At 39.7% G+C, this 17,003-nt stretch overlaps 1 protein-coding gene across 1 annotated transcript in view; it reads right to left on the reverse strand.

Annotated features, from left to right (window-relative positions):
- Positions 1 to 12,058, reverse strand: part of FAM194C (family with sequence similarity 149 member C) — a 66,333-nt gene extending 54,275 nt beyond the window's left edge. The window contains 3 exon segments of the mRNA XM_087954167.1: positions 921 to 1,049; positions 6,247 to 6,354; positions 11,461 to 12,058. Of these exon segments, the coding sequence (XP_087810293.1) occupies positions 921 to 1,049; positions 6,247 to 6,354; positions 11,461 to 12,058 (835 nt within the window).
- Between the last annotated feature and the right edge of the window lie 4,945 nt (positions 12,059 to 17,003).

Below are 17,003 nucleotides of genomic sequence, written 5' to 3' on the forward strand. Positions count from 1 at the left end.
TTAAGAAACCTTGCTTTAAACATATTACGAAAACATATTGTCATCAAATACTTTTTCCTATCAAACCTTTATCAGATTTAATTTAGTAATTAAACATATTCTAAAAAGAGTTAAAGGAAAAAAACAGATAATAGAATTAACAGGGCTTGTTTGTGTTTATTATTTATTATTCTATATAGTTTATTAGGACTTTTAATCTATCTGTAAAAACCATATTTAATCATTTTTCAGGTTACCCTGTGGCTGCTGAATATGTTCATGAGGCCATATGCAGGTGATTCAGCAGCATTGTGTCAGGTACCTTCAGGCAATCAATGTTCTCTTTTTAATGTTCTTGCAATGCTTGTTAAAATGCTTGTTACTCACTTGCACCTACTAGATTGATGCTGTTGATCCCTTTCCTGGTGGATCCCACTGAATACTTGGTCTTGTATTATTTGGGGACTGGTGAAGTCTTCCCCAAAGCCTTTGACCCTAAGGATTATTTGTGCTTTTCTAACTTTCTGGATAATGTTAATACCTCCCTTTTTGGGGCCCTATTCTATTTACAACCCTGCTATTACAAGGTGTAGCTGGTATTAATTATGACATGATAGCTGCCAGGCTCCAAAAAAACCAACAACAAGAAAGACATAATGACTTTCTTCTAAGCAATTTCCTTTATTGTTCTTCAGCTACAGACAGAAATCTTGTTAAATTAAAACCAACTACTTTCAACATTAAAAATATACTCTGAGAATGTCTGGGGAGGAGCTATCTTGATCCTCTTCCTCCTGACCAAACTATCTAAACTACACTGTCTCTTGCTCCTCCCTCCTAGGAATGTAGGCCACGTTCCACTACAATAGCAGTCAAAAGCTACCTCTCTGCCCATTGATCTTGAATACATATTAAAATGGCATCTTTGGAATGGTCCTTACCTGAGCTCTTCTGTGGTTTGACCTCTTTGAATGACAATGAAAAGCAAAGGCAGGACAATGACATTTGCTGAATGAGTTGGGTAGTGGAAGTTATAGGAATCGCTGGCGCCGTTGGGACTGCACCTCGCCCTCCTGTAAGCAGAAAAGATACTGTGGATTTCATGTCATTATTGCAAAATACATTATTTTTGAAATTAAAAAGTGTGCTCTGGTACCATTGCTATTAATGAAAAAAGAACAAAAATCCGGAAAAGGAAGTGTTTGATTCCTAAATTCCTAGGAATGCTTCAAGAAGCCTAAATCTTTTGTAGATATGTGGTTTAAGTAGGAAACCAGAAGATTAGTCAGAATGGCATTGATTCTGGTTATTTTTTTTTCCAGGGGTATGACATCAAACATTTCCTTGTATTAAAGATTATGAGATAATTCAGTGCAGTAATTAATGACAAAAGCCAAAGTTCTGTGTTTACTTGTAATTTTAAAATTAATTACAGGTGTACCTTTCAGCTCCCTAAATATCATCACCATCACCATCACCATCATTTTAGTCATTATCTATCCATTGCAGGATAAAGGCCTCTTCTGCATGTTTCCAACCAATATGGTCCTGAGCTTTCTTTTGCCAATTGGTCCCGCAATACAGAATGAGAGCCAGTTTGAGCCATGCTAAATATTGGGAGATTATGAGTTCTAGTCCTCCTCTAGTCCTGTTTTAGGCATGAAGCCAGCTGGGTGGCCTTGGGTCTTCCTCTCAAGCTTTAGGAAGGAGACAATGGCAAATCACTTCTGAAAAACCTTGCTAAGAAAACTGCAGGGACTTGTCCAGGTGGTTTCTGAGAATTGGACACACTTGAATGGGAAAAAACCAAAACAGAACAGCCTCTTCAAAAGCCAAAGTAAATGTGTTGCCATAATTAAATGTATTCCTCCTAAAAATCTGTTAATGGATTCTATTCCCCAGAGCCAGGTAATGTATGAGTGAGTTCCCTTAACAGTCCTTTAAGATTTTAGGCACTACTGTGGTGCTAACTTTGCTAAAATAGCAAAATGACTTTTGGTACAATATTTACTCCGAAATAGCTCCCAGCAAATTCAATGGAGCTTACCTTTAAGTAAATGGAAAAAAAGAAATCTTGTAATTTTAAGGTTATACTTAAAAGTCCCACACTTGGGTGGATTTTCCACTGAATTCAAAGAGATTCATTTCTCAGTAGTCACATACAGAATGGCCTAGTCAGGTTAAAATTCTAGGCATAATTAAATGGAAGCGTGCCACTGATGTCGCAGTGATTTTTCTAAAAATACAGCCACAGGGATGCCCTTCAGAAAAGCACATTTTTGTATGTGAAAATTTAGTTCATATATTTTCACAATTATCCTCTCTCATACAAAAGAATCACAGGTACTTTCAGAACCTGAGGAATATGCCTTTGGTGCTTATGAGGTGTAGAAATCAACTTTGAACTGAAACTGAATGTTCAGCTAAATGAGAGGGGAGTTGAATGCCATCTTGCCCAAACTCATATTCAGTATAAAAGAACTGAAATATTTAGTATTTTAGGGGAAAACTTCATGTCTTCTGCTTGAATGTATTCCTCTGAAAAATGATACTACAGTATTATTCTAGAGGGGGGGGGGAATCAAGATCCAAGATTAGCAGAATGAAAAACAGGACCAATGAAAAGAAAATACAGTAGAGAAAAGAAAACATATGGGAATAAAGGAAAAGAAGAAGATAGGTAGACATACACTAAATAGGTACAGAATTTAAAATAGAGTAACTAACTTCAGAGAAACAACTTGCAACACAGCTAAATAACAAGTTTCATCACCCTAATGCATTCACACATTATGCTAAGAACAAAGTCACTATTTTTATTACTTATATGTTCACATAAAACAATCGTGCTTTACAGTATGAAAAATAGTGACTTAATTCACATGAGCTGCTAAGCTATAAACCAGAGCCACATATACCCTGAACCCAAAGGGCCCAAACATTCGGTGAATATTGCAGAAACATCTAAAAATTGCTGCAAAACTAGTAACTGTTAATGTGATAGAAGGTGGAGAGAGTGGGAGGGTGGGGGGATCAAATACATGATTACTGCAGGGAGTAAACATAACACTTCTATTAAATTTTAATTAAAGGAAGAGAAAGCACATTTACTTATAGGGCCAGTACCCACAGCCTTCTTTGGGGAGCACAACCTCTTTCATGGCCAATGTAGCCCTTGCCATAGAAATACCCTTGAATGCCTCCATAAATCCTGGCTGATAAATCACATTGTCTGGAATCATATTGGGATGTAATGCAATGGTGATAACAATTAGGTTGCCCCTCATATTTAAGTCCTATACTACTGTCCTATAAGTTCATGTTTTGGAAACAGTAGAGGAGTTGACTCTCTTCTCTGTGAGAGGGCTCGAGATATTTGAAGAGGGTCTTCTCTCAGTCATGACCCCCTCCTCTGGGGGACATTTTCTTCTCTAGGTTTAATCTTAAAGGGGAAGAGCTGACACACGTGGGTTGCCACCTGAAAATGCCAGAAAATTTCAAGCCAGAAGGACAAAATCATTTTAAAGAATTGAAAGTTTCCCATGAAAGTTTTCTATGTCATTACTTCTTTTCTACCGTGTTTGGCCGGGGCGTATAAGACGACTTTTTTCCCTGAAAACATGCCTCCAATTGGGGGTCGTCTTATACGCCGGGTCATCTTATACGCCGGCAAATAGTAATTGGGAAGCACTGCGGTTGCTCGGGGCTGAGGCACTTCTGCGCACCGTGGAAGCGAATCCGTGAAGCCGAAAGAGCAGCCAGCCTTCTCCCAGCTCCCAAGGAAACGAGGCTCGCACCGCCCGGGCTCCGCTGAGGTATCCGGCTGGGGCTGTCAGAAGTTGTTACCGCTGGCGCGGCTCCGCAGCTCCAGTCCCGCGTTGCCTCGGGAAGGGAAAGGCAAAACCAGGAGCCGCTGCTGCCATTGCAAAGTGCCGCCGCGGCTCTTCCTTTTGCCTTTCCTTCCCGAGGCAACGCGGGACTGGAGCCGCGCCAGCGGTAACAACTCCTGACAGCCCCAGCCGGATACCTCAGCGGAGCCCGGCGGTGCGAGCCTCGTTTCCTAGGGAGCTGGGAGAAGGCTGGCTGCTCCTTTCGGCTTCACGGGATTCGTTTCCACGGTGCACAAAAGTGCCTCAAAAAACAAAAAAGTGCAAAAGTGGAAGGCGTGCGGAAGGGGGCGAGTATATAACAAACTATATTTTGAGTGGAAATGTTGGGGGTCGTCTTATACGCCGGGTCGTCTTATACGCCGGCATATACGGTATTTAATTGGGGCTTAAACAAAATCCTCAAGTATCTGAAGTGAAATTGGCTTAGGAATTCCTACAGGTCTCTTCCTAGAGAGTCCCCTGCATTGCATTGTCACTTACCCATCTCAGGCTGCCATCAGGAATTTACTAAGAGAGGTAGGCAGAAAAGGGAGCTGAAAGCTCACTAAAGCTTACTTATGATTTCCATGAATGTAATACAGGCAAGACTTATTAGTGGGCTCTTGAGATAGAAATCAAACTTGGAAATAGATAGTGACTCTGTCAGCATTATTTCCCTAGTCTAATTCTGAGGAGATGGAACTTGAAGAAATGATGGTTTAAATGATATTATATTAAATATATATTAACACCAATAGGTCATTCTACAGAGATAGCTAAATTGACTGCTTTGATCAAAGGAAAAAAACAAATACTTTTGTTTCTACTTGGCAATTGCTTCTGGACTTTGTGCTTGAGGTGGAAAAAATGAACCGTTGATTTTGGGTTTTACTGATTAGATTTGTTGTTATAGAAATGGCTAGTTTATACTATTATGTAAAAGTAAAAGTTTGAGGTTTGATGTTACTGTCTTATTCTACTGCACCAGAGGGAGTCGGAAGTCAACACCTTTCTTTTTCTTTCCTCCCCTTTTCTACACTTCTCCTTTTCCTTCTCCTTTCCCTCCCTTATTTTTCCTATTTGCTTTTGTATTTTTGTATTTTATATAGTAAACTAATAAATTGTAAAGAGAAAAAAAAATTAGGTCATTCTACAAACTGGAAAGGAAATAAAATGCCAGATATAAAAAGGTGAATCTTACTTACAAAATGGAGTGTCAAAGTATCCTCTTACCACAAGAATTTTTCTTTTTCAAATGGTCAGAATAACATAGCATACCACATTGCCAGGGCAATCATGCAAAATGAGCCTGTGACATGGCATATTTTTAATTTTATGCAACTGTTCCATTTATGAATAATTTTTCACCTCATTGCACCTTTGGCATTCATGATACGCTCCAGCTTTAATGACAAGGCAGAAGCACAGAAACATAAGGAGAAGAGACTGAAGCTACAGGTAGACTCCAATAAACGTGTATTGTTGTGGGTCTATGTGTGTTTGTGCGTGATAATCCAGGCTACAGTTGGATAAATCCATTAGACATGAAGAGATTTAGCCTTATATGACATACCTAACAAAATACTTGAGTCAAAACTTCCAGAGAGCAGGCATGAAGGATGGGGAGGGCAGAAGCTGTGGTGGGGAAAAAATCCTCCAAGTCTCTTCCTTTTTTAGGTATTATGCCTGTCTGATAGTCACACATAAACCAGTCCTCCGTGGCTTGCCTTTAACTACCTCTTTAAAGTTATCCGCTACAGGGCAGCCAAAGTGAATTGCCTGTCTCTGAATTTATTTTAAAAGTGGGAAAAGAATTATTCTGCTTAGAACTGTAGTGACACTGAGGGAGGTAAGGATTAACCTTCCCCTTCCAGGGCATTCTGAACTGCATTTACTGCATTTGAAAGAACTCCAAGGAAACGCTCCAAATTATCTTGTCTTTTCTCATTATCTAGGCTCTGACAAATCCATTACACATTCATGGTGTTTATGTGAAGGATCATTAAAATGTCACCCCTCCTCAGCAGTGAGACAATATAGCCCATTTCCTCTATGGAGTATTTCGTAACCTCATTTTGCACAGTGTGCATCATGGTGAGTCTTTACTGTCAATCTGGGTTCCTGCATCATTAGAGTTTAGCTTTTGGAGGAACATAGCAAAGCTGGGCAGGGCAAGAAGTTTTAAAACTGATGACAATAATAAGCTAACTGTACCTGCTACTCAGTTAAAGAATCAGAACTCTTCTGGAAGTTTTGAGAGATATCTTGATACCATTTGTACTACTCATTCCCAATTTGACCCATGCCTCAAGAAAGAAAAAAACATGAACTACAACAGGAATAGCAGATGATAATTTCCAAGGGTCCAAGTGCATGGTGAGTCCATTTCTTCTCTGACCTTTCCTTCTGGGTTCTTTCATAAACTCCACTGCTTCCTCCCGGGATTTGGGACTTAGCTGTTGACCACTTTCCAGGAATCGTTTTGCAATCTCGTCAGCATTGGGACCTAAGAATGAAAGAATGACCATATATTCCAGTGATAATTCAGATCTATAAAGAAAACTCTACATAGAAAAGCATAATCAGCATAATGAAAGCTAGTTTGCTGTAGTGGTGAAGGTGCTGGCCAAGAAGTCATTCATAAGAGGTCTGTAAGGGCGTGCATAAGTGCACAATCATGCCTACTGTCCCTGTCCTATTGTCCCCATTTATTTGTATCTATTTCCTGTATTCATACTCATGTTTATTCTTACACATATTATCTTGTAAGTGATTGACAAAACAAACAAATAAAAATAAAATAAATAAACCAGGAAAGGGTGAATTCTAGGCCTCCCTTAGGTATGAAAGCTGGCTGGCTGACTTTGGGCCAGTCATTCTCTCTCAGCCGAACAGGACTGTTGTTGTGGGGGAAAGAGGAGGTGGAAGTATAGACTTTAAATTGTATGTGTGTATGTATATGTATAGCAATATAATTTCTTGCTTCAAGAATGAATATTGTTGCTTTTACTTTCCTTAATAAACCAAGTTCCTAATCCTCATTATTGAGGATTACTAGGGAATATGCTACAAGGGGTCTTTCTGGAGGCAACTAAAAATTATTCAGAAACTAGCTCTTATTTTTACTATTTTTAACCTGCCTTTATTTATATACACACATGCAGGTCTACATACACTTTGAAACCAACGCTCTAGACAAATCCGAACACAAGCCCAAACTCTGGCTCAGATATGTAGATGACACTTTCGTAATTTGGGCACACGGGAAAGAAAAACTGGAGAACTTCCTCACACATCTTAATAACCTACACCCCAAAATACAATTCACCATGGAAACAGACACCAACAACCAACTTCCCTTTCTGGACGTCCTAATTTACAAAAAACCCAATGGCTCCCTAGGATACACCATCTACCAGAAAAAAACACACACCAACTGCTACCTAAATGCACAATCCCATCACCACCCTGCACAAATCAACTCCGTAGCGAAGACCCTCATCTCCAGAACCAAATGCCTAGCTTACAAACATCACCTGAGAACAGAACTACACACCCTCACTAACGTATTAATTTCCAATGGATTCCAAAGAAACACAATCACCAACCTAATCCGAAAAGAGATACCCCCAAAAAAACCAAGACACAGAACAAGACAACAGTATTGCACTCCTCCCCTACATCAAAGGCACCACAGACAAAATCAGCAAAATTCTCCACAAACACAATATCAGGACAGCCTTCGGCACTGACCAAAAAATAGCCAACATCCTAAGAAACCCCAAAGACAGGATCCAGCTAGAAAACCAAGGAGTTTATGAAATACCATGCAACAATTGCCCAGCCACATACATTGGACAAACCAACAGGAGAATAAATGCACGCATCGCAAAACACAAAAACGCAGTCAGAAGAAAAGAAAATACTTCCTCCCTCTTCCAGCACCTTAAAGCCACAGGATATGAAATTAATTTCGAAGGAACCAAAATAATATCTAACACTGAACACTCCAGCAAGAGAATAATCAGGGAAGCCATTGAGATAGAGAAACACCCCCATAACATGAATAGATGGGATGACACCTCCCGCCTACCAGACATCTGGAAGCTAGCCCTCACCAACAAACGAGTCCCAGCCACGAAAACCAACACCAGACCTGAAACAACACGGGACACTACCACCAATCCCCCTCATCAGACCCAGGCCCAAGCCCATCCTATAAACGAAGGACAACCACCATCCAGAAACCAGACCACAGCTGTTTCACCAGCTGTCACACACCCCCAACCCCAAAACTAAACAAGCTGATACACGCCAAGAACACAGACCCAGACCCCAAACTCGAAGCCAGACTAAAACCCAGAATGCTACATCACGGCCACCCGCTCAGGATATCACATCAGAAAACTCAGGAAATTATACCACAAGAACTCAAGAAGTTGCAAGACAGCAAATGACCCAGGATATCACAGCACAAGACCAAGGATACCACAGCAATAAATCTCACACGGTCATCACACAACCCATTACCCAAGCCGTTACAACACAGGAGGCTAATGGAAAAGAGATCAAAACACAAACGACCCAGGAGATTGCAACGCAGAACCCAGGACACCACAACAAAGGAACTCACAAGCCCATCACACAACCCATTACCCAAGCCGTTAAAACACGAGAGGCTAATGGAAAAAAGATCACTACAAAACAAACGACCCAGGAGATTACAGCACAAGATCCAGGATATCTCCACAACAAAACTCACAAGGCCATCACACAGCCCTTTATACCAACATCAACTCCATCAACTAATCAAGAGGAAGCAGCGCAGCCAACCAGCCCAGCACACCAGCCCCCCCCCCCACCAGTATTTATGGAGAGACGGCAGCTCCGATCACACATTGCTTGCACTGGCATGAAGCCAAAAGCACCAGCCTGAGGATGGTGAGTGGGACCTTGCCGAAACGTCGCCAAGATACTCTTAATCTTACATGGGAAAAGACCCGAACACACCTAGACCTACATATATAGGTCTAGAACCAAACGCCTGGCAGACAAGACACACATGAAGACTGAAACTATGCACCCTGACAGCCAATGGCTTCCACAAAAGCAAAATCACTGGCTTGATCCACAAAAACACACTGAGCCATAATGGAGACCTAGAAGATGAACAGACCTATGGAACAGCTGTCCTGCCCTACATAAGAGGTACTACAGACAAAATCAGTAAGATACTACACAGGCATCACATCAAGACTGCCTTCAAAACAGACAGAAAAATAGCAGCCATCCTTAGAAACCCCAAAGACAAAATTGACCTGGAAAACCAAGGCATATATGAAGTCCCCTGTGCATCATGCCCAGCCACATACATTGGACAGATCAATAGAAGAATAAGTACCCACCTGGATGAACACAAAAATGCAGTCAAAAAGCTGGAACACACTTCCTCACTAGTCTAACACATGGAAGCCACAGGTCATAGCATCAACTTCAATGGCACCAAAACCCTAGCCACTATAGAAAACCCTAGCCACAGAATTATCAGCGAAGCCATAGAGATTGAAAAAAGACCTGAAAGCATGAATAGAAGAGATGATTCCACCAGACTGTCAATTATTTGGAAGCCTGCACTCACAAACAAAAAAATCTCCACACCACAAGCCAGGCAAACACCTGGGCACAAACAGATCCCCCCTGATACCTCCAGCTCAAACACACCCCAACCAGGCATCCAGATGAAACCCAGCTTCCTAACTAATGATAGCTGTCCATTTACCCGAAGCCAAGCTGCACTAAAGGCCTCCAATAAAGTAACACAATGCTGCCAGCCAATCAAGATACAAAAAGAGCCAAAAAACAGATAGAAGATATTAGAAACACCAATCAAGCAGAACACAGCAAACTCCAAGACCAATAAACACAGACCAAGACTCCCAACCAATCAGGAAGAAGAAAAAACCATTCTGGCACAGCAATAGGCTGCCCCAAATTTAAATCTGAAACCACTGTAAAAGTCTGACTCACAGACGAACACTATACAGAAGCCTGATGATGGCAGATGAGATTCTGCTGAAACGTTGCTACAACTTTAAAAGAACAACTACAATGACGTGGGAAAATACCCGAGCAAAGCCGAATGCCATACATACATACATACATACATACATACATACATACATACATACATACATACATATACACACACACACACACACACACACACACACACACACACACACACACCAAGAGTCTTTTTTATTGTAGCAGATTACAAATCAGATAGATCGATAGATACTGTTGATGGATGGATGGACAGACATTAACACTCTGATGCTTGGAAGCAGTTGTGCATGGGTGGTAAATGTATGATAAAGTCTGTGATCCAAGAGAAATGGGTTGAAATGTTCTTTGTTAACCCTCAAATCTTGTGGCTTAATTATTAGATTTTTGTGTTATTATTAGATTTTTAAAAAAATCTTACCTTATTTATCTGTTTGTCTCCCTGTCTATCAGTAATGACCATACATAATACACGTTTCTTATTTTTCTGACAATAACCATCCTGAGAGGTGGGTTGTGTTGGGAGAGAGTGACTAGCCCAAAGTCACCCATCAGCTTTCATGCTTAAGGCAGCACTAGAATTCTTACTCTCTTGATGTTTAGACCAGCACGTTCATCACTAAAGCAAACAGGCTCTCCTGTAGCTATAACTCTGTCTCCATGGGATTTTTCTTGTTTTTTTTCCCTAACTTAATCAAGGAATAATAGAAAACTGCGGGGAACAGGGGGGGCGGGAAGAGAAGGGGTTGCAAATAATAAAACAAGTATTGTAACACAAACTTTATCCCATTTCTACCTGTGTTGTATCTGCACAAAAGCTTCCATTAAGAGACTCATTTTATCACTCTGATGAAACTCTCAATTTTTGCAAGGAATCCCATAGTGGACATGATAATTACAAGATATAATATAATCAGATTTGATTTCAAAATGAGATTACTGTACTTGCAAAACTTATTCAGAGTGAAGCCAATATTTCTTACGTCACTCTGAGTTGGTGCCAGAGTGAGAAAATATATCTGCCAAATTAACCTTGCATTTACCTTCATGCAACAGCGTTGTTACTATTTGGTATGCTATTGTCATTATTAACTTATCTCCCCATTCCTAGAATTATTTTTTTATCCTATTCCCAAATTAAATAAATAAATAAATGTAAAATAAAATAAATAAAAGCACAGGGCTCCTGAAAAATATTTCCAGTCCACATTCCAGTATGATCTGAAGTAGCTCCTTCAGCAGAAATCCTACTGGGGGGTTTCCTCCTCCATGTATACAATGAACATATCACAGACAGCCACATATTCTGCCCATGCCACATATATATGTATAATTCATGTTTTGGTGTGTTTTAGCAGCACTCCTTGTCATTAGTAACAGTTCTTATTTCCCCTCTAACTGCATGGAACTATATACACTTAATGTGTTGCATTTAGTCTTCCCACATATACTAAAGCTAATGAATCTTTTGGCTGAATAGGTTCAAGTTCTCCACATAGAATTCCATAGGTCATGGCAGACAAACAAACACTTAGCTAAGGGGTCTCACCAGCAACGGCATCAATCATTATCTTCATCTTTAACTTCAGAAGTTCTGTCAGGAGATGTATGGACCGCTTTTGGAATTTCATGAGCATTGGCTGGCCTTCAAGTGAAGTCACATAATTAGTTCTCCTCGCTGAGGGTGTGGCACCCACCTTTTGAGTTTTTGATGTAGTTGCGGAGGCCAGCTCAGCCTCTTCATAGGGGAGGGATTTGACAACTGGACAATATAAACCAGTGAAAGATTTTCTTGGTGCTATCTCTATAAGTTCATCCCAGGTAAACTCAAATATGTTTCTGACACCTCGTGGCACATGAAAGCCCATTCTCTGCCACGTGATAAGCATGTGCACCATATCAGCCAAAAGTTTTGGGGCCTTGGCTTTCATTTGCTCAAAATCAAGATTTTTATGTTCATCCGTCTTTTGCTCATCTTTTGGCTCATCTTTTTGTTCAGCTTTCTGTTCACTTTTCTGTTCAGCCTTCAATTCAGATTTCGGTTCAGATTTTGGCTCACTCTTAAGATCATTCTTATGGTCAGGTTTATGTTCATCCTTTTGATCAACCTTTGGACTACTTTTTGTGTCAGACTTTTGGTCATTCATATCACCAGTTCATTCATTTCATCTTTGATGTAACAACATCTAAATAAGGAGAACAATATATAAGGAATATTTCTGTGCTGTTACCTTTAGGACTAACGTATCATTTGATCAGTGAATGATGTGCTAATCTCTCTCTTTCAAAATGTATTCATTCTTTAATATCCTATCTTCAGTATAAATAATTCAACAGAACATAAAGAAAATTTCCCAATGATCTTCCTTCCATACTGAGCAGGTCCAGATTACTTTGCATCAACCAGATTGCTCCATCCTATGTCTTCAAAACATGCCATATTGAGAGCTGCATGAAATTCAGCTCCTACTCAGAGAGTTAGCATTTGCCAAATTATAATAATGAGGTTTTTAAAAAAGTTAAAAAAAAAGAGTAGCAAAGATTTTTAAGTGGTAGAAATATATAAAGGAGAGAGTCAATAAAGATTTACGAAAAAATGAGTATATGAAGGACTTAGGAAAAGAATAATGCCATAACTGAAGGGTATGTGTTCTGGACAGATGCAGAGATCTCACAGCTTAGGCAAAAGCATCCACACTCCATCTAAACCAACATAGGATTCAGACCAAGATTGATTGTAATCTGTGGCACCAGTGGTGGAATTCAATTTTTTTTTAACTACTGGTTCTGTGGGTGTGGCTTGGTGGGTGTGGCAGGAGAAGGATTCTGTAAAATCTCCAGTCAGAGGTGGTATTTGCCAGTTCTCTGAACTACTCAAAATTTCCACTTCCGGGTCTCTAGAACTGGTCAGAACCTGCAGAATACCACCTCTGTATGGTACAGAGTAAAGCCAAGACCTTTTCATATACAGTTCATTTCCCAGTGAATATACAGTTTATCCCAGTGATATACAGTTCTGTCCCCAGCATAATATAATAGTATACATTCAGTCAAAACAATCAGCAATGCTGTGGGTGTTTTCTAAGAAATACCTATGTTTACACTCTTGCACTCTTGGTTACTAGATCTGGATGGCAAAAATCCAGATGACCATGAGGTGGCAGCAGAGAGTTATGATTGTTCAGCATCTCTTTGCTACCATCTAATTCTAATGGGCATTACCCAAGCTTGGAGTTGTAAAAACATCTTAGACAAAATTGACTGTGGTAAAGTCTGGAGTCTGACGCTTGAGCAAGGAGCTTGAAGAAGATATGCAATGGTTAAGAATGGAAGTATTTCCAAGAAATAAAATGCTGCATTAGAAAGGCCTTAATTCTCCTTATGAAAAGCAGCCCTTTTTCTTTTAATTGCCTTTGTGCTCATCAGTAAGAAGCACCAAGAGAGTCCACATTTAAGTGTGACAGATAAATTACCATTGATTTAATTAGAAAATAGAAACTGAAGAATTGTCTTAATTAGAAAGTATATTTTCAACTGGAACTAATAACCTGTCAGTCTAAACTTTATGTCAGTTGGGTTTCTATGCCAGACTAGAGTTGATCACCTTAGGAGTGAAATAACCAAATCCAGCCTCCCACCCAGAAATGTCTTCTCTGTGATTAGGGCTCATTTTATCTAGCATTTCTAAAGAACCTACATATGAGCACATGTTTTCTAGAAGACCTAACTCTGAAAACTTAGGCCAATCCTTTTTTCCATGGCATGGGACTTTCCCACTATTTGAATGCTATTTTTTTACATTTCTCCTGGAGAAAATATGTTCACTGCCCTGATATGAAAATGAAGAATAGTGTATGATCATGTGTGGGCACAGCTCACCAAACTCACCCTGAAAATAGTGGCAAGCATACACATGCGCAGGAGGTAGAAGTAGAAACAGATCAATCATGGTGCCCAAAGACACTTTGGGATAACTATAAACTGATCTCAACTCACTTTAAATGTCACGAGTCACATTCCAAACCCAGTTGCTTGGATACCCCTTTACAATGCTGTGGAGAGGATAATGGTAGAAATGGTAGAAAGAAAGATGTATTGGTTCTAAGATCACATCTGCTGAAAAGGACAAAGTGAAGGAACTTTAAATGTTTCAGTCATCGGTATGGACTAACACAGAACTAAGGATTACGATGACTCAGTGACTTAAAGATGTTGGAGATGGTCTTTGCTCCAGCGGTTTGAGTGGCAGTGTGAGTTCCCATCACTTGCCTCAGTTTCTGCCCACCTAGCAGAAAGCATCATACATGCAAGTAGATAAATAGGTACCACCGGTGGAAATGCAGTGGTATTTTATGCAGACAGTGAGATCCTACTAGTGCTGGATCTCCCCCGATATGATGTCCAACTGTGAGGTGAAATTGGTGGTGGGAGAAGGCCCCAGATGATGCCGCAGGATGCTGCTCGACTTTCTGGTGAGGAACTAGTTCGCCCCCTGTGGTGCACCCTGGATAGTGTGCAAGCGCAAACTAAACAGACAAGGACTCTTTGGCAGCCAAATAACTACTTTGGATTAACACTGTAGTCTCCTGGCTAATTATAACATTGCCATATGCTAAATAAATAAATAATCACCGATATCAGTAAGGAGCATAACAGAATAACACAATGAATCCCTGGGAACTGCTGTTCTTCCCAACTTCTACAAGACCAGGGAGAGTTGCATTTTCAGATTTTAGAAGATTAAGCAAGAGAAGCGCATTCACACACACAGGGGTCACAAGCTGCCATGAAATATTCAACAAAAACAAACGTAAGGAAAATCTCCAGGATTTCACTTTAAATCTGAAATTTCAGCGAAGGAGAATTTGAATTATTACCTGTTATAAGAATGATGTTCTAATAGTCACAGCATTAGGTGGGTGATCTGGCAGCATCCTGATTCCATATGCCAGTATTCATTCTTATGTCATAGTAGCAAGAACCTTCTCATTCTAGATTTCTTTTGGTACAGAGTTTTCTTCACCTAAAGGCTAGTTAGGGTTCATATGTTTTTATGGTGAAAATGAAGAATTGGTTTTGGAACTTCTATCAGCCATTTCTAGCACATGGGGCAGTCTCCCTGCTGCTTCAAATTAAAAATAGAGAGAAATGCAAAGGGCATGCAGCATCATTATGGCTGGGTGTATACAATTCAGATAGCCATAAGGCTTTCATTAATGTGAATGTATTTGCAAACTCTTTACACCTAATGGAGTGACTACTCAACCAGCCATCTGGAAAAAAAATCCAGAGGTAGCATTTGTTGATCTTGTACTTTAGTGCAAACGGCTTTCTTTTCATTCTACAACCCCCTCTGAAGCAACCTACCTTTTTGGCTTCCCATGCCCTAATGTAATCCTAATGGAAGACATTATGTAGAGTGTCCTCCCATTGAGGGGGTTTCTTTTTGGCAGCAGCCCTGCTGTTACTGCTAAAGAGGAATTATGTCCTTGAGGAATTCTTGAAAGTTATTGCTCCTCATAAATTTGGTGGAGAATTTCCAGGGAGCATTTGTGCCCAGTAGACACATACTTTGAATGATAAGTTTCCAGACTGTTTACCAGTATCTTTGGGTAATAAGGCAGAGAATAAAAGGATTGCTTAAAATAGCAATAGTACTAGCATTTAGATTTATCTACCGCTTCACAGTGCTTTACGGCAGTCTCTGAGTGGTTTACAGAGTCTGCATATTGCCCTCAAACAATCTGGGTCCTCATTTTACCGACCTTGGAAGGATGGAAGGCTGAGTCAATCTTTAGCTGGTCAGAATCGAACTCCTGGCTGTGGGCAGTGTTTGCCTGCAATGCTGCATTCTAACTACTGTGCTACCAGGACTCATAAAATCTTGGAAAGCTTAAGCCAGTAAGGTTAGATAAATTTCATGTTAAGACTGATGGTCCAACCCAGTATAGGATAGCTCCATCTGTATCAAAATAGTTTGGGAAAAGGCTGTAAAGAGACAGATTTTGCATGCAGACAAATCTAAAGCATAAGAACTTCTACTGATGCATTTCGCCTATTGGGAGACCTCTCTGCAAATAACCTCTGTCCTCTGTCAAGAAGTGTCCTTTCCTTGGAAAATACATTAAGCAAAAGAGAGATAGGAAGTCAAAGAAAGACACCTTCTAGAAAATTCACAGGAATTATGTTCCTCAGCAGAAATAAGTATTAAGTGTGTGCCTTTCAAGTTAGTCTTGGTTCCTGACAACTACATAAACAAGAACCAAACCTGCAGGTTTTCTTGATCCTGGTACCATTTTTTTCAGTAGTAGTTTTCCCTTGCCTCTTTCCTAGGGAAGAGAAAGAATGAATAGCCCAAAAATCAACTGGCTGTCCTCCAGGTAGAAATAGAATTCAGGTTTCCCCACTTCTAATCTCTTATTTTACTGTTCTTAAAAATAAATTCCCCTCGTGGATAATAGCTACTCTAAATTATTAAAATTCCAATTAGGTGATAACATTTATATATATATACTTTGTGGATATTCAGTGACTATTTTTAAAAGCAGCTTGTGCCATCTACTGGACAAGTTTGAAGAATTTCAGGTTTAAGGGATGACAAGAGGAATTGTACTTAACTGGCTTTGTTCCTGAAGAAAAATATGAGACACATTTCCCCATTAAAATCTTGCATTCCATACTTGACTATAACAATGTAGTTTACTCTCACTTTTGAAGATAGACATTTTTAATTACAGTAACAGTTGTAAATAAAAATCAGGCAAGGCATTAACTTTGTTGATGGTCTATTTGTTAAAGCCAGTACAAGTTTATGAACTCATATATTCTTTTCCTAAAGAGCATATGACTGAAGAACTTGCATTTTACTTCATTATTTCAAGGCATCGCATTAAATAATACAACTTTTACCTTTTGTAGGAAAAACTGAACCTTCAAAACTGGAAAGTAAATTTTATTTTGCAGCCACATATCACCATGATTACAACATCAATCCAGAGGTATTTTAAATATGCACTTTAGTAACACAAAATTAGTTTAGAATAATGAGCTATTCTGTAATAATAATCTGGAAGGTCAACAATACCAATGTGT

This window comes from Notechis scutatus, chromosome 2 (genome assembly GCF_049901735.1).
Source record: "Notechis scutatus isolate UNSWTSFEM ecotype Mainland chromosome 2, rNotScu1.2, whole genome shotgun sequence".
Classification (NCBI taxonomy): Eukaryota; Metazoa; Chordata; class Lepidosauria; order Squamata; family Elapidae; genus Notechis; species Notechis scutatus.